Source organism: Meleagris gallopavo, chromosome 2 (genome assembly GCF_000146605.3).
Source record: "Meleagris gallopavo isolate NT-WF06-2002-E0010 breed Aviagen turkey brand Nicholas breeding stock chromosome 2, Turkey_5.1, whole genome shotgun sequence".
In the NCBI taxonomy this organism is placed as follows: domain Eukaryota; kingdom Metazoa; phylum Chordata; class Aves; order Galliformes; family Phasianidae; genus Meleagris; species Meleagris gallopavo.
The window spans coordinates 24,249,707-24,273,392 of NC_015012.2; the positions used below are offsets into that span (position 1 = coordinate 24,249,707).

Consider the following 23,686-nt stretch of genomic DNA (forward strand, 5'->3'; position numbering starts at 1 on the left):
ACACCATCATGAAATAAAATGTTTTCCTACCTTACGAGTCCCGTTCCCACTACCACGCCTGCTGAGTTAAGCAGCACCACTCCACTTTGGACTATATTTGGGTTTTGAACAACCCCAAGTATCACAAGGGTGAGAAGTTCACCAATTACATGGGACGCCAAGATAACCGCAAAGAAAACTCCAAATCTGAAAGGATCAGGATGCAACCCTACAGTCCTGTACAAAAAAACAAACGAACCAAGAGAGATTTTTAAACAATTTGGTTTGGGATGAGACTTGGAATGTACCATTCATTATTGTTTTCATTCATTTCTGCAATCGTCGCTTATTAAGGGTTTATCCCTTAGCTTTTTGTGTGTTTGACAGAGCCTTAACAAAAAGGGCATCAACTTAAATTCATGACGTAACTGCAGATGTATGAGCTTTCTCCATCTAGATTAAAGAGGGTTATGTAAAGATGTAACTGTAGAAAAAATATGTTACATCAAGATAACCACCATGCCTTTAATGATCCCCTAAACTAACATCCTCCCCCTTTGAGTCCATTCAGTAAGAGTTGTTATTTACAGGTCGTATATTTAAAGAACACCTTTATGCAGACAATTAATAGATGGAATCTTGCACTTCTGCACTTACATGTAATTGTAAAAACAGGTATACTCATCTTAATTGAATAGAAGGCTAATTGAATTCACCACTCCTGTAAGTGTAATTCATCCGAATGCAATATCTTCCATACTTTTACACTCTTTAATAAACTACACACTGTTCCTTGCTTTTCCCTCGCTTAAGGAAAACTGTCCCCCTCCAATTTGTCCTAAAGACTAGAAAGTGAACAAAGCTAGCAATTGTTTAGCAAACTTGACAGATGATAAAACCTTTAATTACATGTGACATAGTACATTTCCACTATATTTCATTCCAAAGTTGCCTCATACCAGTACATACCACATGCTCTGCTTATCAGGCAGCTATTTGACACTTCTTTTTCATATTCATTGCTCAAATGAATATGAAAAGTCACAGGACTCTGTCATATTTTATAATCCACCACATCCAAACCATGGTCTTGAAGTAGAGCTATTAATTTTCTCACAGGATTTCCTGTAGCATATTTTGCATGTAATGCTGAAAGAGTCTATTATAAACACGTGGCTGAACATTGACTCTTCATGTACTAAATAATCACCAAGCCAGCAGGTATTGAACAATCTCTAATCACAGATGAGAGCAGACAGAGCAGCTCTCCAAGGTCCTAGCATTAAAGTATCACCTTCTCTGAAATGCTCTAATACAGAGCTGTATAGATAGAGACTCACAAATTTGGGATAGGTGTAGAAAGAGAATAAAAACAAAAAGGACAGAATAAAAAATTAACGCAGAGAAGAGAAAATCAGAGCAATAGAATGGTAGGATAATATAAACTATTAGAATATTGTCCAGCTAGAAAAATCTATATCATATGATATCTATATCATATGAGTGACAAACAGTAGCTTGGGACAAACAGTAACTTGTGACTCTCAGGAGCTCCACAGACCTTCCATCAGTGACCCTAAAATATACTTTCCAAACCACACTGTCCTCAGAAATCGGCTCACTGGCACGTAGCAGTGGAAGTGCTCAAGTGAGCAGAGTGCATCCCAGCACTTGCTCAAGGGAAATAGTAACAGGACTTTGAAGGCAGTACTGCCTGAGGCAGGCAGTACTAACAGCTTGCAGTAATACACACCCAAGCAGTTAAGGGGACCTACGGGGACTTAATCTGTTTTCGAATTAACAATGGTATCCCGCTGCAAAGCTACAGCAGAACAGCTCCTGTATCCATTGTATCTTTTACAATAGTTATCTTGAGAATCAATTCTGCCAGCATTACATGCTTACTTGTTATTACTTTCGTGTGTATGCGTATTCAAAGTTTGACCTACATGAAATACAAAGCCTTCCTGCAAATACCTCAGCAACTCAACTAGTTTTCAACAAGACAAGCAAGTTCCTGAGGGCCACTCAACTCCTTGATCCTATTTGACACCTCTCGTTACAAGTGTACATCTAATCTTAATGCTGCCTGGAAGAGAAAGGTTAGAATTGCATAATCATTCCTTAAATTTTCTCTGTGATCATTCTGAGAGAAAATAGCACTGAGCCATTCAGGGAGGCTTACTGCTGACAAAGGAACTGAAATAGATACAAGAAGAAAACAACAATCCATTTGATGATACAAGTACTTACCAGTACATAAAGATGCTGAAAATTAACACGCTGAGAATACTGAAGGGCAGGAAATGTATGATATAAGCTAAAAGCATTTGCCACTTCTGATACAAGCCATCTTTGCTTTCTTGGTCGCTGATAGCACGTAAAGGTGGGACTGGATTAAATACAATTTAATATGTAATAAATAAATAATCTTTAAATAAAGAGACCAAGACCTATTGTCACAAAATTGACATTAAGCACTGAGACAGCTTTGTGCATTTATCAGAAACATTCTGTTTAAACCACCCTGTTCCCCTCTTCCCACTGTAATTGCAAAACTTGGTCCCTGCAGAATTTTCTATATTGAGTAAAACAGATATGAGGAGGCAGCATGCACTCTTCTCTTTCTGTAGATACAAAAAGAGTCTTGGAAAAGCTGCCACCACTGGATAACGTACTGACGTGCTCTGATCTCAAGGTGATGGCAGCAGTGTACATTCCTGACACAAGCGGAACAGTTTTTAGGGTTGTAAATGCAAACTACTGTTGGTCTTTGTGTGACTAATCAATGGTAGCTGTAAGGGAAACACCCTTTGATAGAAATATAATCATCACATAATAGTCTTAAACTTAACTATACTTCTTTACCCTCAAGCCTGTTTTGTACTTCCACCCTTCCCTTGTCTTTGTGTTTGATCTTACTTAAGGCTGTAAATTTTACACCCAGACTTTGTCCTGTCCTTTAATGCTATGCCACAGGCTTTCAAAATAACATCTCCATACCCAGGTCAGATGTAAAAAGAAGTGGACGGGATTGCCCTGCCCTTGGAGTTATGCAAGGTCATGCTGGAGGGGCTCTGAGCAACTTGATTGAGCTGCAGGTCCAACTCCCCTGCAATAAACAGTTGGACTAGACGACCTTTAAGAGTCCCTTTCAACTCAAATGGATCTATGATTAGGGGCATACTGCTACATTAAGCACAGTAAACATGGAGTTTCTTGGATGTGCTACCCTTCTGCATTGTGAAGCTTGCTGTTGCTTCACTTTTGAATTTCATGCTTCCCTATCAACTCTCGTATTACCTAAAACTGTAGGAAACCTTTAAACGACAATCTTCAAAAACTACTTGCTCCTAGTTACAAAATAGTGGCAGCAATACCTGCTGTTGCACATAGCAGAGGACAGAAACTCACAAAGGGCAGCAGCGTTGAGCATCCCTGTGTAGGGAGGAGCACTCACGCACTGGTAGAGGAGACCCACACGGTTCTGTACTGCTCCTTTTTCCAGGTCAGATGTTAGTCTAAGAAGGAAAAACGCTACAAACAAGCCAAACAGAAGATTCTGGAGGAGACGCATGATTATGCCCAACTTATCTTTAGAAAAATTTCTTGTTATCCTCCTGTTAATGAAACAAAACAATAGCAATATACCTCTTAGTTATGACTGACCATGTACTCATAGGGTATTTAGCTTTGAACATATCTTACATACAAAATATTCCCCCAAAAAACAATATGGAAAAGACAGACAGGTGAAGTGATAGACTAAAATAACAAAAGAAGTCTATTGAGACAAACAGAAAAAAGCCTGAGAGATTAGTTGATAAGGAGAACAAAGAAAAATGATTTTCTTAAAAAAAAAAAAAAAGTCTTACCTTAAAAGAAACCATAATTTGGAAAGGGTACCAGGTGAGTCTTTGTTTTTGAATGGTATGGGGGGAAGATCTTTCATAAACCTTGTTCTCTCAATGGCTTCCAGTACTTTCCTAAAGATCTCCGAGTTTTTGTAAGCCGATATAATCACCTGAACCCTGTTATACGTTTCAAGTTCACGTTCCTTGCTTCGAGTGTCCACAGAAGTCAGATCCACTGTAAATTTACAAAATACTTAGCATATGTACATCACTTTGCCGTCTTAATCTTTGCCCAGAGAGGTTGTGCCCATGGCAGGGGAGATGAAACTAGATGATCTTTGAGTCCTTTTCAACTCAGGCCATTCTATGACTCTGTAATGATTCTATCTGTTCCTCCCTTGCAATAAACCTTTCCACGTCTCTATCCTAAAAGCTGTGAATAAAAGGTTGACTGAAATAAAGGAAGGAGTAAAGGAAACTTCATGAATGAATGACTGTACAATCACAGTACATATCTCCGTTTTGTGGCCTCTGCAGGACCCTCAAGGCTTATGTGGAAATGCAAGGACTTAAGTGCTCCGTAGTCAGATCTTCGCCCTTCTTCCTGCACACCAGTGAAGTGCTACTGCTACTGAGAACAAGACAGATTCCCAGCTGAAGATGAAAGGTGATCTACTCTTAAGGTTTATATCATCCTTAGATGGCAGTTTTACAATGTTATCTTCATTTTCAAAAGACAAATTAACAGGAGAAAAGAGTATCTGCAGCCCTTGTCCAACAGTCTCAATTTGTCCTCAAAACTGGAATTCTTATGAATATTCCCTAGTGTTCTGAAAACTGGAATTTAGCAAACTGCCTTTAACAGTGAACTGAAGACTTCATTCTAAACATGAACACTCAAAAATGGGCCACACCTTATAAAACCAGCTGAATGTGACTTGCTCTAAGACACACAGGAAACAAATGACAACCAGGCAGTGTCAAAAAAAAAAAAGATGAAATAGACCAGCCACGAGACCAAATAGCTAATGCCTATCATGTTTTTGTACTTTTTTTTTTAATTAAATACAAAGCATGCAACATTTCAATAGTACAACCCATGCTCAATACATAAGACCTTATTTTCCTCTGCTGCTGGTGTAAATGATATCAGAATCCGTGCCTTCATTCACATCATTAAATCACACAAAAATATAAACTACCAATTTTCTGAAGACTAAATATTCTGATGATTCTTAGCTCTAAACTGTATTTTTCCTTTTCTTGTCACATTCAAAGGTTGACATTTGAAGAATGCGGTACTTTCTTTACCAGGCTGTTTAAAGGTGGGTCTAAATCTCAAATCATCTATGCATTTGAAGACTATTCACATTCATGAAGACAAAATTATCCTTACTGTCACACCAGTATTTTCAGCTTCATCCCATTCCAGCTTCATGTCAACAACCATCCTCTCTTCTCCCTGAATTTAGGATGCCATCTAGACAATAGAAAAACACTGCCTTCTCTGAATGCGCCATTTTCCTCAACACAGCTTTTTGATTGGTCACATTCCCTGGTTAACATTCAGTTATTATTGTCAGAAATCAGCCTGTATACCAGATTTTAAAAGATACACACACAAATGTACACACAGACAAATTCATTTTGTCCACATAGGTCAGGTACACAGATGCTTTGCAGTGAATCCAAGCCTCATTTTAAAAATCTGCTACAGATACTTCTTTGATCCTGAATTAGTAGAACGAAACTCAAAGCTTTTGCAAACAGCCTGTTCATCATCTCCAGAAGAATCTATCTATTCTACTTGAGTAGTTCACCCTGGTATTAGAAACTCCCCAAACTTTCTGAAATCTCAGCATTTGTTCCCTGGTTATCCTCTAGTTTTTCTATCCTAACCAACAAGCAACAACTTTGTTCACTTTTTTTGGCATCAAAAACATCCGTGAATGCTTTCCATAGTTTTGGGATCAAATTAATAACCTTACATTCAATGTATCAACATAGGGACATGCCATCAGGAACCCAGAGGTTTAATAAATTTAATAAATATGAAAATTCCTTTTCATTGCTAGCTTATTCCTTTCTGCTGTGTTTGCAGTAGGACTGAAACTTTTGCTGTTTCATGTTGTCCATGCACATGTGGATGTTCTCTTTTCTTCTCTGAGCTGAGTACAACTGTGGAGTCAGAAAAAATTCAAACACATTCCTACCTATGGAAAAATTTTTATCTTGGGAAGAAAACCCGTTCACTTTACCAGAACAACTTAGATAAACTTACCATAGAAATCAAAAGGGTTTGACTGTTCAGGACATGAATGGCCACAGTTGCTAAAAAATGTGATCATTTCCATAGGGTTCCCGAAGAAAACCATTTCTCCAAAGCTCATGATGGCTATTTTGTCAAATAACTGTGGGGGCAAATTAAGATTGTAGCAATACATACTGGGAAGAAGCACATTAATTCTTGAGTACAGCTACTGTCTTGGTAATAAATATGCTTTGACGGGAAAAATAGATTTGACACATTCAAACTTCCTTGGTATATTTCTGTCAAAGGAAGTTTGTGCTTTCTATCACTCCTCTCTGTGGTTATGCAAGATGACACATTTGTAAGCTCTTAAAACTTAGTGCTTCTCATTATTATTGGAGTCAGCAGTGTACAGAGCTAATCCAAGAACAGAAAGAAGATCTGAGGACTTCTGACTTTATTTCTAATGTACCTTCACTTACTGATGGCCTCCTTTGGTGCTTAATAGTCTCAGTCTGCAAAATTCCCAAATTATTGGGAAAACTATCCTAAAGTATTAAGGACTTAAAGGGCACTGCTCTTTGGGTGTACATTTGCCAGCTCCTACTAGCTATGTTCAGCTCATTCCCAAAGCACCGGGACCAATTCCAGTCCAGAAGAACACCATCACTTGCAATTGCTTTGTGATCACTCACACTAGATTTATTCAGCCAGAGAAGTGCCTTGTGTTCATGGTGTGGTGCAAATTCAAAATAGTCTTGGTAAGGAAGACTATGCCACACAACCTATGTGAAGCTAGAAAACTTGAAATAAAAGCTTTTTTTTCCCCTTTCTATTCCAAATCTTGGCTTCATCTTGATTTGCAAGCATTTGTAACAATAAATAAAATGCTAGTTTTCACAGTGGCAGTACACATGTGGAATTTAAATGGCTTCTCCCAGTGTTTTGATTTGGATAGCAGCATAACACAAAGGTTATGCACACTGTGTCAGAGCTATTGGCACAGAGCAGTGCGTATCCTAATATGCACTGGAAGTGGCAGAAGGCCAGATTCGTAAAGTTAAAGACAAGCCTATGTTTACATGGGGGTAATGTTAGGGAGAATTTTAACACAACTATATTTGATATTGCCCTTTTATTCTGAAAAGAACTTACGTACTAAAAAGGATAGTAAAAAAATCAAATGCTGAGTAGATATCATTTACCCTGAAGAGTTCTGAGCGAGGCTGATGAATGGTGATAATCACAATCCTGTCTTTGTGTGCAAGTTCCACAAGCAGTGAGACAATCTGGTTTGCAGTCAGGCAATCCAGCCCTGTTGTTGGTTCATCAAGGAGCATGACCTCTGTTTAATGGTAAGAAATAACATTAAGACTCAGGTAAATGGAGAGCAAATGTTATGGCTTCTGCATTTGAAGCTAATTTGAAAAATGTTATAGAAATTACTGTACACGTGAAGTTCTGTGTGTAACACAGACACATATGGAACTACACAACAAATAAGAACAGAATGATTTTTTCTAAGTTCAAGTGAAATCCGTAATTTAGCAAGATAGATTTAATGTACACTTGCTTCTAAGAAGAATTGTGGTAAAATTCAACATGTATACAAATGTAAATATGGCTGAAATAATTAGCTAGAACTTACGATATGAATTAAATATATAGATAATGAAATTAATTACGAACAAATCAAGAGTTTCACGAGAATGCAGAATGTATAATTCTATAAACGAAAGCAGTTTTTAAAATTGCATTTTCTTCACGGTTTTATTGCATATGAAAGAGTAAAAGTTACAGTCAAATCATTTAGTTTCATGTAGGCGAAATATAGCACAGGAGAGGCATTTCTATCCTAGGATTTAAGTATAGGAAAGAAGATTTTTCTCTTTAGATTTATCCACACAGAATTACTACAATATGAGCTTCATTCTCTGTTACTCAGCTTCAATTTTCATTCACTAAACTTTTTTTTCTTTACACTAAAATTAAGACATATGGAAGCATGGTGTGCATCAACATCTGGCTTCTTATCAACAGAAAGACCACATGAAAGCTATTATACTCCTGAGCAATTTACTCTCTTTTGTTTCTTTCTTTTCCAAGTGAGCAAAGTTCATGTGCAGACTGCCTTTTTGACCCCATCAAGTACACACATACATGGCCCAATGTCAGCTGCTCCACTGCAAGACTCAGTGCTTGCATATGTAGGGCTCTGATTGGTTCTATAAACTACAAATTAATGTGTCACTACTAACATTGCATATGTGGGAAGGGCAAGCCCAGAAAGAGGTAAGAATCTAGATGTTCAGTCCTTAAGATTTTAGATTTCATTCCTTTCCAAGACCAATAATAGATTAATGACAAACCTGAATTATGGCTTATCCATCTCCATCATTACTAGGCTAGCTTTTAATGATTACAGATTAAAAAATGTATTTGTATTTTAAAGTGGGCTAAGGAAGTCCGTGGCAGAAGCACAAAGTAGCACTGCTCTACTTTATGTTCAAAATCCTCTTTGTGGTACTTACTGGGATCTTGTAATAGCTGGGCTGCAATTGAGACACGACGCCTCTCACCTCCAGAAATTCCTACATATATTTGGCTTCCAATTATTTTGTTGGCAATGTGGCTAAGACTCAGCTCAGCCATAACTGCATCGACCTGAAAAATAATTCCAATTTAGAAAGACCAATCAGTGTTCAGATAGCAACTCAGATACTCATAAAAACAAAAACTGAAGGGGAAAAAAAAGGCATAATTTTAAGCTAAGACTTTCCCAGAGTGTTGCTTGCACCCATTGTAATTGGAAGGATTTGGGCCTGATTTTTATTAGATTATTTTTAATGCAGTATTCCAATTACTTTCACAAATATTTTTTTTCATTTCTACATATTCTAAAATGAGTAGAATTTTAGCTTTGCTTGACATTAAGAGATGAGGAGGTCAGAGGCTAGACATTAAGAATAATGTGCTAGTCTGGCTTCTAAAATAAGGGAGTAGAAAGGCAAATCAATTCTGGAGGAGTACAAAATACTGAATGGAAAATGGGTGAAGAGAGAAAACAGAGGACAAGAACCTTTGATTAGGAACTTCCGAGCTGAGGACAAAAAGCGCCCTCTAGTAGATCAGAAACATGCACATTTTATCAAAAAGGTAGCTTGTAAGCAGCTCAGTAGAATGGTGCATTTCAGAGCTGCTCTGGTTAGCAAGAGAATTCCCCCAGGAGCCAGAGTAGTGTTAGTGTCAGCTCTGCTGTTCAAGAGACTGGCCAGCCATACACAGCCTTAAGCATTACAGAGAGCTGGGTTTTCCAGTTGGCCAATGGGAGCTGAACTCTGTGCAATAACTGCTGCACCAGTAATTGCTGCAGCTTTGAGCTAAAGTTTTGTTCCAAGATATTTGCTGGGAAATAGGCACAAGCTCCCTGCAGAGGTGGTGAGCATTACGGAGTCTATCCTGCTCCTTTTGCTCAGCAGAAGGATGTCTCTCCAGCTGCAGAATAAGGATTATGAGACTGCATAAATATAAACCACAGCCATAGATGAAAAGTGCTGCCAGTAAAAGCATTTCATGATGTCATGTCTGCATTCCTAGCATAAGATGATAATACACAGACCTTCTTCTTGATGAAGTTGTTGGAGCATTTGTGAAGAGCAAGTAAAGCTGTATAGGTCAGAGACTCTTCTACGGTGAGGAAGCTTAGCAAAGCGTCATTCTAAGAAAAAGGCGAAGAACAAGCAGCAGTTAGTCCAGTAGTAATTAAGGTACTGCTTTTACTCACATTCTCTCAATTCATTCATGCAATTTACTGACTGCTTTGTACCAAAGCTACTAGTGAAACTGCAGTGGGAATACATTGACATTGTACCATTACAGTAGCAAATACTTTTTTTTGTTGGTTTTTTTGTTTTGTTTTGTTTTGGTTTTTTGTGTTTTTTTTTTTTAACTAAAAGAGAAATCACAGTACACACAAACAAATGTGGAGATTAACCTGTGGCACATAAGAGAAGCAATCTCTAAACTGTTCCTTCTTCAACTGATGCCCATTCACATACACTTCACCAAAAAAACTGTCCTTATCTTCCAGTCTTCCTGATATTGCATCCAGAAGTGTTGTTTTTCCAGATCCTTTCAAACAAAACAAATCAATCATATGATGAGATGAATTTTGCAATCTCAAGAGCAATGACATCACTTGAATGGAGACATGTGAAAATAGCAAAGCATTAAACAAAGTCTTAACATTAAAGTAATAGGAAAGCAATTGGGATACTAGAATAAGTGTGAATTAGCATTTATTTCCCATATTCACACTTTGTAGTGAAACATTTGCATTTGGAGGTAACCTTATCTTTTATTGAAGTTGTAATTGCTAGTTAGATGGCAGAAGATAGAACTCTGAAAACCAAGTGTCATGTTTTCACAAAGCAGGGGTTAACACAGCTGCAATTTCAATATTTAAAGCACAGACCTCAGTCACATTCAGAAGTCACCAGTAATAACTCTGATTTTATTTCTTTGAACATAGGGGAACAACTTACCAGAGTTTCCTAAAATCCCCATAATCTGGCCACTCTCTACATGAAATGAAACATCTTTAAGTATTTGCCGAGTCCATTTTGTATGGTATAAAGGAACTTTCCACCATGGGCCAACACTCTCTCTTGGAAAACAAACATCAGAAAGGAAGATACAGTGAAGATGTAAAAAGTTTTGCATGACACACATACACATGAGCTTTGGAAATCTCCACTACATGCCCCACCACGAGGTGGGCAGCCCCACAACAACCCTCGCTCTTCACCAGCCCAAGGCCAAGCCAGCAGCCCATCTGTCCCAGCCCTGTCCCCTCCTTTCCAGGGGGGTCAGGGCAGCTCTCAGCAGGCAGGGGCTTCACTTTGCCTCCAGGATCCCTCGTCTTACCTGACACTGTAGGAGACCCCCCGCACACTGATGCAGTTGGGGGCTGTGCCGCAGCCTTCGTCTCGCCTGACTGCCCTCTGCTGTCACTCCTCTCCAGGGCGGGAGACCCTCTGCCCGACATCCTCTGGCACCAGAGCCCCACAGGTCGCTGCCCTCACGCCACCAGCCAGATGCCTGCCACTACCACCATGTCTCCGCTGGGATGGGAGCAGCTCCTCGCTCCTAGAATGGAGCAACTTGTTGCCCCTAGCACCCGCCACCCTGGGAAGTGCCTACAAGAAAACAGAGAGTCTCTCTGCACTTTCTTTTCCAGAGAGCAACTGATAGCAGCTTCAGTTAATCGCCTATCTGATGTACCTTTAGCCCTAGCTGTCAGTGTCTGGGAGGAGGGGAGTATTTCCCAGTCCACAAGGTCATGCCTGCTGCAGAGACGGCAGGGCACTACTCTGAAGGCGCCCGGAAAGCTCAGAAGCAAAGAGAGAAGGCTCCCCACGACTCTCCAGGAGCCCATCACCAAAGCAGCACAGGGCACAAGGTCCTGTGCAGCCAAGATGAAGAAAGCCCCCGAGAACATCTCTCTGGAAGGTGCCAGCTGGAACCAAGATACGTGCACGAGCTCATCGGTGAGTGAGAGCTGCGAAAGGGCTGGCTGCAGGCTGCTGGGGGGCAATGCCCAGTGCCCACGCTTCCTCCAGGGACTGCAGAGAGAGCTGGCAAGGTCTTAGTGTTGCTTTTCAGACAATTTAGTATCATGCTGCCTTCCAGTGCATACCTAGACAGGAAGCAGGGGAATGGAGCTCTTCCAGCAGCCCTCAGCTGAAGCTGAAAGTTACATGACTTGGGTGAAATGAGAACTCAGACTATGAATCCCTGGAAGAGCCTTAGCCCCTGTTATGACAAAAGATACAGGGGTTAGGATGATCTCTGAGTGTTGACTTAGGATAACGTGCCGTTGCCCTGTTATTTTACAAGACGCTTCTTCAGCAGAGCTGGTGGGTATTTGGATATTTTGGTTGGTTAAATTAATAACCTGATTATGATTAACATTTTCTTACTGAGCATACAGTATTTGCACCTACCATTTGCTCTTTATAAGCACAGACATTAGCAAATTATCTTCTGTACGTGTGTAGTGGTGAATTAACTGATTAAGGTTACTATGGTACAGTATGGATGAATTAAATAATGAGCATGCTCATAGTGTACTTTAATTTTTAACTGCCATAAAATACCGATTTCAATACATACCATTTTGATCCAGTAGACATTAATACTCCAACAGTCATCCATTTCTTCTACAGTAATAAAAATAGAATAGATTAGATTCATCTTCTTATGGTGGCATGGGATTTAGCTCCATTTCAGAAATAGACTCATTTCAACTGAAAGATAAGCATAGCATAGCACACCTGGCCCTCTGACATATCTTTAGAACAAACTGCATTTCATGCTGGCTAACAGGTAACATTTCAACCCTTCACATTTTTGTACTATGGAAACTTAACAATACTGGTATATCCCATTGCACATATTTCCATTTCTATTTCTCTTTTTCTATTTCTTTTTTCTCTGTAATCAAATTTTAATAGCTCTTTAGGTATTGCAATTAACTGTTGTAACTAAGCTAGTACTTTCTCCACATCAAGGCCCAGGACAGTATTTTTTGTTCTGAAGAAGATAACAGTCTGTATTTCACATACAGCGGAAAATCAAATGTTCTTGAGGTCAAAGAACTCAACTACCAGGTAAATACTCTACTTTATGTAATTCCCTTGAGCAGTGAATATATCCAGCAGTTCTTGTTTCATTTTGTAAGCCATTTTAGAAGTAGAACACAGTTCAAGTTCATGTGAATGTTGCATAGTAAAATATACAGAAGTTTTGTAAGAAGGATCATGCTCTCAGCTGTAGTATTGACAGTGAGCTACATGCTCCATTGTAAACATATCTAGTAAAGCTAGAGGATGACACAGAAGAAGAGGTCAGTTTATAGGCCATTTTCTCTGTCTTAAGCTAAATTACTCCTCTGAGGACTGAAGCAGAGGGATTTTCCATCCAGCCAGAGATAGCAGGAGCCTTTGCTGGCAAGAATGTGTATGCAGGAGATGTGGCAGGATGACATGGATAACAAATATAAGGAGGATTTCAGGAAACTAGTGAAATTTGTCACCTCTCTCTGTGCCATGGGGCATCTGAAGTAGGCTTCATAATTTCCAGTTTTGAGTAATTTTAAATTGTGTTAAAAATTAATAATGTACAATAGCAATACGTTACAGGACAGATAATTTTAGTGATTAACAGAAATAAGAAGCAAAGGATGAAAAACCTACTTGCCTCGAAGAGAATTTTTGTCTGTATTTCTGAATATTAACAATATTATTTTAACTTATTCTCTGCTTTGTAACGAGTCTGAAAGTATTTATCATGAAGTAGTTTACTGTTTGAATTCATTTGCTTTTTTTCTTTGTTAGATTAACCTGGCATCCCAGATTCCCTGGTATGAGAAACTCACGCAGATGCAACTGCTATTGCCCTGGAACTCAGGTCCCGATTCTCATGTGTCAATAATCCAGAACCTGAATTTAAAAGTTCACAGCGGTCAGATGCTAGCTATTATAGGAAGCACTGGTAAGAGCAACCACGTTTCATGATTTGATCAACCCTTGGATAAAACTTACACAATTGAAAACAATACTCCTCAGTCCTTTGAATGGCAAAATCTAGCTGAGAAACAGCTAGTGGAAATGCATCACTTAAATACATCATTAAAATCTTAAGCGTGAGAAAACAAAGAATCATAGTGGAGTAACACGTATTCTGAATTTGTTTTCAAAACCAATTTTTCCTATGACTTGATATATTTGCTCTTTGTTCCTTGAGATGCAGTGAGGTGCTGCTGCCACTGTTGTTTGCAGTCTCACCTCTGTTGCATGCGAAGCAGCTTCATGGCTCTTATATAAAAAAAAAAGAAGATTGCAGACCTCACCCAGTAATATAGCAGATACGAAGCCAGACCCTGCAAAGATCAGTGGCAACTTGAAGAGCATAGCCACAAATAGCAATTCCCTTCACATGCAAACAATCCTTAGAGGATAAACTACCACCTTCAGATCAATTAAAACTTAAGAAGATAATTCCTCTTCTGTTTGACTTACAGTGTCTTAAAAACAGGTCTCTGGTTTTTCTTCCCCATTGTCGTGTAGAATTTTTTCTTAGCACGTATCTGCAATGAAAATGAAGTTGTACCTTAGAGATTTCCCATAATAAGTGAAAAAGCTTATGATGAAATAACACATTGTGATACAGATATACCACTGTTGTAAAGGTAACATGCACTGAACATGCACCCTTTTTAGCAGACTAGTCAAACTATTTTTAAAACCTGTTTATCATCTATTTTTTCAAATGCTTTAGTAAAATGGGTTAAACTGCTGATGAGTTTCACAATGTCAATGGCAATCAATATGTCACTCTTAAATTGAGCAATACATACTTTACAGATGGATGGATTTCCTTTTTAAAATGTACACATTAGAAAACAAGTGTGGAGTTAATCTTTTAACAGGAAATCTGGAAATAAATGACATCTTATCATAATGAGAGAGCTCTGTGTTTACCTAAAGTATCATACAGCATAAAGGAAAAAGTCATTTGCTCTTTAATTCCAAATAATGTTTTGATTACATTGTTTTCATTTCCTTATCTCCGAGCATAAGCCAGCTTTTCTTAATTATTTAAATGATTTTTTGCCTTATTCGAATAATAGTAATTTCTATTGGACCATGATTAAGATTTTTATTGTCAGTATAATCATTCGATGCCTTAGTCTTTCAGATGTTACAGCTGCCATTTCTGAATCCACAGCTCCTTCCAATAAGTAAGATCATGCAGAGCGACAGCTCTGCAGCCAGGCCAAGATTCCAACTTTCAGCTATCTCTCCAAAGGGTAAAAGAAAGGTGACTGGGGGGACAAGCCGAGATCTTGCTTCTCACATTCAAAGAGCTGTCCTCAAAGCCCATCCACCCAATTCTCCTGAGACATGACAAAGGTTGAAGTCATGTCCTCTGTTCTGGAGGGGACAGATCTTCTAAGCATGAGCTTGCAGTCATGTGTTAGGATTCTCTTTTAAGACCATTCTGTATTTGTAGCATTAGAAAAGCAACAGTGAGGGTTCAGGAAAAGAAGTTAGGGAATGAAAACTTCTGTGTATAAATCAGTTTCTAAATTAATGTTCCAGAAATGTACTTATTTTCCAATTTTGATTGTTCTAGCTGGCGGAAAGACCTCCTTGCTTGATGTGATAACCTCCCGGGGTCATGGAGGCAAAATCAAGTCTGGTCAAATCACGATCAACAACAAACCCAGCACTCCCCAGCTTGTCAAGAAATGCATTGCACACGTGAGGCAGGATGACCGACTGCTCCCCCACCTGACTGTCAGGGAAACGTTACTGTTCATCGCTAAGCTGCGCCTTCCAGCGTGTTTTTCAGACTCACAAAGGCAAAAAAGGGTAATTAAGCTGTTGGGAAAAAACAAAGTTGTCAAAAACATGCCTGACAGAAGTTATCCGATAGATTCAGTGTGTTTGGAGTCAGAACAGCTAATCTGGCATTTTTTTAATTTAAATTATGAGTTATAAACTTTTCTTATTTTCAAGATAGAAACCAGCAATTGTTCCAAAGCGCATAAAAAATAATGATTTAGAGAAAGCATCAGAGAGGCTGAAAGAAGAGATACATTGCTTATTGCTGAGCAATTTTTAATGATATTTCTAAAATCAAGATTTGTTTTCAAGTAGCTTTTGATCAGACTGTGCCGTAATATCCGGATGAATTTTAACTATTTTCAGCTTTTTCTGTACACAAATGTGCAAGTAAACTATTTCATTTTTATTCCCCCAGGTGGAAGATGTAATAGCAGAGCTGCGGTTGCGGCAGTGCGCAAACACGAGGGTAGGGAATGAGTACCTCCGTGGCATTTCAGGAGGCGAGAGGAGGAGGGTGAACATCGGTGTGCAGCTGCTCTGGAACCCAGGTGAGCAAAACTTCCTTGTGCTCACCATAAACCCCTGAGGGAAACACAGTTAGAGATGTTTAGTAGCCCTTTGCACTTCTGCCAGCTTTGCCATTGCAACAGCAGTGACAGATCCAGGCAGAATCCCCTCTGGAAGCCTCCACTCACCATCAACCAAACTACTGAATTTTGCCAGAAGTCATCCTCACAGCAGCGCTCCAGTTTGTGCAAATCTGCATCAGGTTTATCTTTTCCTGACTGTATGCCACAATTTAGTTTGGAGGCTTGGTTATCTCTTATAAACCTTGGATTGCTTTTCTTTCTTTCAACCTGACCTATTCACAAGTACAATGTTAACAGCGAAGGTCATTCTCTTGGTAGCACAGGAAGACATTGCACTCTTGTGCAACTCTGACGTGGCTGGCTTATGCCACTAGAAAATGCCCATCCTCTTCAGTAGAAGCAAAAGATGAGGCCGAATCTGCAAATGATTTTGCAGGAATGAATTCCTGACTTGCTTTTGTATATAACAACAGCACTAATAATCTTGGCTGAGCATCTTGCTGCCTGAAGTTTCTTTTCATCCCTTCTACCTCCATTTGGAAATAGATTTGAAAAGTTGTAGCTTATACAGAGTTAAACTTCTGCTATTACCATGAAAGCAGAAGTCCTTTTTTTTTTTTTTTTGTAAGAGATGATGCTTAGGAATAGATGTGCTGGTACTGAAGTAAAAAAAGATTAGTTCAAGGAAATTTAAGTAAAGACTTTTTTTACATTTCAAACATAAATGATCTCCCTCATCACAGAAAACATGTCTATATACAGACCTTGTCTATATACATGCCTTGTGCATACTGAGGCCATTACGTTCCTTAACAACATAAACACTGCAAAGCGATAAAATCCTTGCAAGTTTTCAGCAATCAATTGCAAAACAACAGCAACAACAAAAAATTTAAGCAATGCATTAGTTTTCATTTGTGGATGTGAACAGGTATGAAATAGACCATGGGCTGTGAGGAGAAGCTATGTAAAGTAATAATCTGAGAATTTAAAAAATAATGTAATAATGTAAGATCTAAATATTTCAGCAGTTAGAATATAAAACTATTACTATTGCATATCCACATACCTGATTTTTATACAAAGTACAAGAACTGCAGAAAAGAATGCAAGTTTAATAAAGAACCTAAATCTTCATCCCAGTGGAAATACAAAACATTATTCTTATTTCCAGAAGGAGCAAGACAACATTTAAAAGTTACTCTTGGTTATTATATTCAAAAGAACAGTGGAAAAAAAAGTTGTCATGATTGAATATTATGTGATTCTAGTGTGGAATGCACTTTAGAATATTTAAAAAGGAATATATCTGTGAGATTTCACATGCTAATAACTTTTCACTTAGAACATATTTTCCATATCAGCTAAACTCACTGTCTTTGGCAGGAATACTGATACTTGATGAACCCACATCTGGACTGGACAGTTTTACAGCACATAACCTTGTGATAACATTATCCAGACTGGCCAGAGGAAACAGATTAGTTCTTCTTTCACTTCATCAGCCTCGGTCAGATATTTTCCAACTGTTTGATTTAGTTCTTCTGATGACTTCTGGAGTCACCATCTATTCTGGAACAGCTAGAGACATGGTCCAGTACTTCACAGAACTAGGCTACCCCTGCCCAAGGTACAGCAATCCTGCAGATTTCTATGGTTAGTATCAAGTACTGTCATAAAAAAGGTTTTTGGAAGTCATTTGCTCCTGTGGGTGTATCAGCAAACATTGACTTTTATTGACCTGCTTTAGACATGCCTTATCACTGGTTCAAATCAATACTGTAGTAAGGTCAGTTTTTTATACAATCCTTATTTGTCAGTACTGGAAATGGAACAAAAAATAAGTAGAAAAAAAAAATCAATTTTAAATAATCCTCCTCCTAACCATCCCAGATGTTGTCTTTCACAAGCTTAGCACACTTATTCCCGTGTTTCAGCTTGTTGAAACTTTTACCCTCGCTGAAAAAACTTGGATGAGCTGATCAATTTCCTTCTGCAGATGGTTCTCTGAATTTGATTCAAGAAATACATGGGAAGTTAGGTCTGAGGGGGAGGAATAATATGCACCTGGAACAGTAAATGGAAAAGAGGAGTGCTGTTCAACAAAGCATACTGGAAGGGAGGAAAAAAACAAACATATTTGGTACTTTTGATTCCTCTCCTCAAAGAAATTTAACTACATCCCAAATCCATCATTCTTCTGTTTTTTCCTGCGTCATTCAAAGGGAATCTCACCTTGTTGATCTAATGGCAATAGTATTTACCACAGAGGCTGCCTTGGCTGCTTTCATTATTGTCCTCAGGTCTTTGCATTCAAGTTCGCAAGGACAACGACCACAATGCATTAGAGTAACCTCTTTGTGCCTATGTGGCAGCCAGTGTCAGTTCTTATCAGCTATGCACAGATAAGACAGAAATTAATCTTAATATCAAGTCCTGAAAAAAGGACCTTTGTCACCAATGTGGTTCAGAGCAGCCCTGCACAACCTTAGGGAAGTCCTGCAGCCACTCCCATATGAAAACAAAGTTCTTGGGAGACAAACTCCCTACCAATTTGGAGGCAGGGAGGGATGAGAAAAGAAGGCGGAACATCATTGAGTGCAATGCACAGAGCCACAACTGATAGGAAGGGTGGAGAATACGAGCAGATGGAAGGTAGAAATAGAACACAATGGCAGAGGATACCACAGCAAGGAGGAGTACCTGAAAGAAATAGAGAAATGCAGAAACACACAGAAATACAGAAGTGTGGTGGATAAAAGAAATGGGGGACTATATCAGAAGGGACTATATCAGAAGGGAGGAGTTAAATAAGGTATATTGCAACTCATTTTTATGATGGACTTCTGCTAAAGAGTGGTTCAGAGAAGATCAGCTCAATAGGAGTTAACAAATGTGCAGATTCTCCCAGAAATCATCTGTAAAATATCAGGTATTGTCACTCTACACTGAAAGTCAGCACTGGAAAATACTACCGTTAGTTTAGATGTTGAAAAATAATTTGTTAAATAATAATATTTTTTAAAAAGCTAAATGAACTACCATTGCTGCTACTATGTCCTCCTTGGTTAATATTCTCATGCTTTCTTAGTATCCACCTGAAGTAACTAACAAAATTTTAACCACTGTAGCTTAATTTATGCACACAGGTCAGTGCGTTCATGATGAAATTTCTGATTCTAAGCACATCATATAGTTATCACATCTGTAGCATACAGTGTCATGTCAAATAATATCTTGCAGTTGACCTGACCAGCATCGATAAACACACTACAGAAAAGGAGATGGAAAGCCTAAAAAGAGCAAATACTCTTGCCAGCTTGTTCCAAGAAAAAATCAAAGATTTTGATGATTTCTTATGGAAAGCAAGTGAAGGCGACAGTGTTGTGACCACTACCAGCAAGCAAAGGTAATGAAAACCGAGTCATACAACAAATCTGGAATAACTGCTACAACCTGAGCTAGTTTCATTTTCTTTTCATTTCTTTTCATCAGCTCTCATTTAAAACCAGAAGAAGTTATCAACATGCCATACCATTCAAGTGATCAGTTACCAGGAGTCTTGAAACAGTTCACTGTATTATTAAGGTAACCTTATAGCCAACTTAAACAATTATGTATTGTGTTCATTTGTATTTTAAAGCATTAAGTACAAAATGTGAAGTGAGAACATGCTGAAAGTGCTTGGTTAGCGCTAGCAAGCTATGGAGCAGAAGTGTTGCTATACCAGATCACCTCAATCCTCTGAGTAGGGCAGCAGTCCTATATGCATTCCTTTTTTCTGCCCCAGGAGTCCTTCCAAACAAAAATAATTTCCAGATCACACTGCAGCAGGTTTTGGCAGCAGCAGGAGCCTCCAGGCTCAGGAACATGCATCCCAGTTTTGGGTACCTCCACTCTGATCTCTGTGCTATATCAAGGTGACTCAACACTTAGCAAGCCTGGGCAGCCTTGTGGTAGGCTCAGGCATTGCCATCCTCATGCTTCTGCCTCAGATTTGAAGCCAAGGAGGCTTCAGTAATTAGAGCAACCATGGATGGATATTGATAGTTGAGATTCATGCTTCTGTACTCAAAAGAAATATAGCCAACTTGCTTAATACACACAGAACATCACTGCTAGTATCAGCTGGTATTATAGGGCCTTAAAAAAAAACACTTTTATTCCTGAAATAATTGCTTCTGCATCTCCAAAACCAGATCTTCCTGCCTCACTGAATCCTTCAAGTTTTCAGCATTTCAGACCTGAAAAGCTACACTACAGGTTCTCAATAGCTTTAATTAAGTCAAATAACGTTTGGAAGCAGAAAGGCAAATTCCTGACCTACTCAGAGTTAGCAAGTTCAACACACTGACGTGAGCAGAGCATTTGGAGCAATATATCTGAATTTAACTGGCATTAATACCTTATGATTAATGTCGCTGTTTTCTTAGTCGTCAAGTCTCCAATGACTTCAGAGATCTTTCAACATTACTAGTCCATGGATTTGAGGCCCTTGTCATGTCATTATTAATTGGATTTCTGTACTATGGACATGAAAGCAGACTCTCCATTCGTGACACATCAGCACTGCTGTACATGATAGGTGCACTAATCCCATTCACGGTGATTTTGGATGTTATTGCCAAATGTAAGTGTGAACTTTATTGTAAACGTTATAAATCAAATTCAGAAAATTCTTTAATCAATGAAAAATTACTAAACGCAGCTCTAAGGTGAAACCAGCCTGTTTGTTTCTACCATGTAGGTCATTCCGAAAGAGCAATGCTTTATCACGACTTGGAAAACGGAATGTATTCTGTGACCCCATACTTCTTTGCTAAGGTAAGTGGTTGCGTCGCCAGGAAATGCATGCAGATGGATTAGAAAAAAAGAAAACAGTGACAACGCATAGCCTTGTACAAATAATCATGCTCACTTCAGACTTTTTTTCTTTTGTGTCTGAACCTAAGGCTATCATTTTTGCTTCCTTGGTGTTAATAGATTAAGCCTCACACTACTTTAGATCTGTTGCCATGTCTCATGGCTGAGGTCTCTGAAGTTCTATGGCCATAACTTGGGAATTCTGGAAGTCAAATTTGGTGGTTCGTCAAATTTATATAACTTATTATTTCATTAACTGGAGTATCTTTGAAAGTTTGATTACATTTTGATCTGTAAAACAGAGTATTCATATTAAATTGTACCAACAGCAAAACAGAAATGGCAAAATGCTGTTAGATTTCCGATAGTTGTTTGGGTCTGTACTGATCAGTGTGAAACAAATGCATAAAATGCATAAAGAGCCAGATTTTCTGGAAATATATTAAAACTTGAGAAAAATTATATTCTCTTTTGAATTAGGGTTTAGAAGAATCCCTTCTTTGTGATGTTGCCACTGTGAGATGAGTTCTGCCTGCCATGGCATCTGTAATTTAGGTTTCCATTTCTGCACAAGATTTTAAATGCTTATTAGTGGTTGCCAGAGAAAAATATTCTTTGCATTGTGTCACAAAAATTGCACATTATTCATAGAGGAGTAGTTGTAATTTGTTACAACCTTGGTATTAGAGGATGGTAGCAACTTTCTTTGGAAAAAATAATCATAGTACTACATGCATATAGATTTATATACACATGTATCTACATATATATAGTCCAGGGATATATATATGTAGACCTGTGTGTATCTACACATATTTACTGTCTATATATATTTCGTATGAAAAGATACACATATCTAATATATCTTCAGATATTTGAGAAAATTCAAAACACATGCATATATACTTTCTTTTTTTTAAACAACAAATTAAGTAGATGCTAGCTAGACTGCCTCTGGGACAAAGAAGGGAAGTGATCAATAGCCTATTTCAGATTTGATGTCATGCTATCTTCAACCAAGCTTGGACAAAACACACACTCACAATGAGTCAGTAACAGTACTGCTGTTCTCAGACGCATTAGTTCTTAGGGAAAGTCTCCTCGATTCTTAGAAACAGCAAAAACTGTAACAAAACAAGATATCTAATCTGTACCTAAAGGCCTAGTGATATAACAATTAGTTACAGGAATTGTCACAAAGATGGAAAAAAATAGCAATTGCATTCTAAGGGGTCCCTGAAGCTTTTCTAAACAGTTCATAAATACATTAAGGTGCATCTCAAAATTTTGTGATTGTTGTGTAACTTATTTTTCTCTCTTTTTTTTTTTCCTTCCTGAACAGATTTTTGGGGAGCTCCCCGAGCACTGCGCTTTCGTTATAATTTATGGGGTTCCCATCTACTGGCTGACAAATCTATTTCCTGAAGCAGAACATTTTTTGCTGAACTTCTTCTCGGTGTGGCTGGCTGTATATTGTGCCCGTGCAATGGCACTTTGGGTGGCAGCGCTGCTGCCAACGTTACAGCTCTCAGCTTTCTTTGGCAATGTCCTTTTCACTTCGTTCTACCTGAGTGGTGGTTTTGTGATAAGCCTGGAACAGCTCTGGACAGGTAAAACAAATCTCCCAATATCCCTCTGAACTGTAACATTGGTGGTTTGCATCAACAATTGGTTGCAGCGTGGCTGAGTCTCATGCAGGAAAACACCACCTTTACAGTGAGAGTGAAGTTCATTTTACATTAGTTTCTCCATCTGGAACTGAGATAATGATAAGTTCGTTCCAAAAAGCATTATTGAAAATCCGGAGTGTTACCTGGTCTCTTAACTGAATTATATTCAGTAAATGAAGATTGAATTCCAGTGAGGCTTAGTAGACAGCAGGAATTTGATGCATATAGATACTAACTTTCTCCTAATTTACATCTCCACAAAATAATATATTTTGTCCAGTAATACTCCCATACATTTATGGCCTCTGGTTGTCAAGAAGTTAGAGAAATCTCTTATGCATAACAGCAACACAGCAGTTCTGCTTATTTATACACATTTTTCCTGCCTTTTTTTTTTTTTTCTAGTTCCATATTGGGTTTCTAAGATATCTTTTCTCAGATGGAATTTCCAAGGCATGATGCAAATTCAGTTCACTGATTCCATATATGATATGACTTTTGGGAACATTACAATTAAAATTCCAGGAAAACTTGTAAGTCCCTCTCTAATAAAAATCTCAATAATTAATTCATTTGAAAAAAATGTTGTCAGTTCCTAATTCTCTGTTCTCTCTGGTTACAGGTAACCACAGCTCTGGGCCTGGATTCAGAGCCTCTGTACATAAGCTACATCATAGTCGGTGGCAATATCTTCTGTTTCCTGCTTTTATACTATCTATCATTAAGGTTCATCAAGCAGAAATCAAACCAAGACTGGTAATATCAAAGCCTGCAGCTGGGGCAGCAGGTTACAGCGTCCCTTGCAAGAGAACATGGGAAGCCCATAAGCTTATTTTTGGTGAGCATTGCTGAAGTGCTGGAAGAGCAGGCAGTGGCTGAGCAGTGCTGCATGAAGCGAGTCCAGTTCGCCACAGGATGGCAGCAGAAGACCAGGAGTTGGAAGCCAGGTTGTTCTCTAATCAGACCAGTTGCAATAAAATTGACTTTTTGTTTGTTTGTTTGTTTGTTTTAATTTATTTCTTGGACATTCAGGTGACACCTATATAAGTTAACTACTACTTGAAAT

The 23,686-nt window shown here is 38.5% G+C and overlaps 2 protein-coding genes across 2 annotated transcripts in view; one reads left to right on the forward strand and one right to left on the reverse strand.

The window, feature by feature from the left end:
* ABCG5 (ATP binding cassette subfamily G member 5) overlaps positions 1 to 11,314 on the reverse strand; it is a 13,941-nt gene extending 2,627 nt beyond the window's left edge. The window contains 12 exon segments of the mRNA XM_010706765.3: positions 31 to 216; positions 2,233 to 2,371; positions 3,394 to 3,599; positions 3,855 to 4,068; positions 6,115 to 6,244; positions 7,290 to 7,429; positions 8,616 to 8,748; positions 9,704 to 9,802; positions 10,079 to 10,215; positions 10,629 to 10,750; positions 11,011 to 11,044; positions 11,047 to 11,314. Of these exon segments, the coding sequence (XP_010705067.1) occupies positions 31 to 216; positions 2,233 to 2,371; positions 3,394 to 3,599; positions 3,855 to 4,068; positions 6,115 to 6,244; positions 7,290 to 7,429; positions 8,616 to 8,748; positions 9,704 to 9,802; positions 10,079 to 10,215; positions 10,629 to 10,750; positions 11,011 to 11,044; positions 11,047 to 11,131 (1,625 nt within the window). The 5' untranslated portion in view covers positions 11,132 to 11,314.
* On the forward strand, positions 11,208 to 23,686 carry ABCG8 (ATP binding cassette subfamily G member 8). The gene is made up of 13 exons (XM_010706770.3): positions 11,208 to 11,633; positions 12,657 to 12,755; positions 13,482 to 13,638; positions 15,283 to 15,521; positions 15,913 to 16,045; positions 17,474 to 17,743; positions 19,331 to 19,496; positions 19,583 to 19,675; positions 20,521 to 20,717; positions 20,835 to 20,911; positions 22,293 to 22,560; positions 23,026 to 23,153; positions 23,243 to 23,686. The coding sequence occupies exons 1-13, from the start codon at positions 11,238 to 11,240 to the stop codon at positions 23,378 to 23,380; spliced, it is 2,361 nt and encodes a 786-aa protein (XP_010705072.3). The 5' UTR covers positions 11,208 to 11,237; the 3' UTR covers positions 23,381 to 23,686.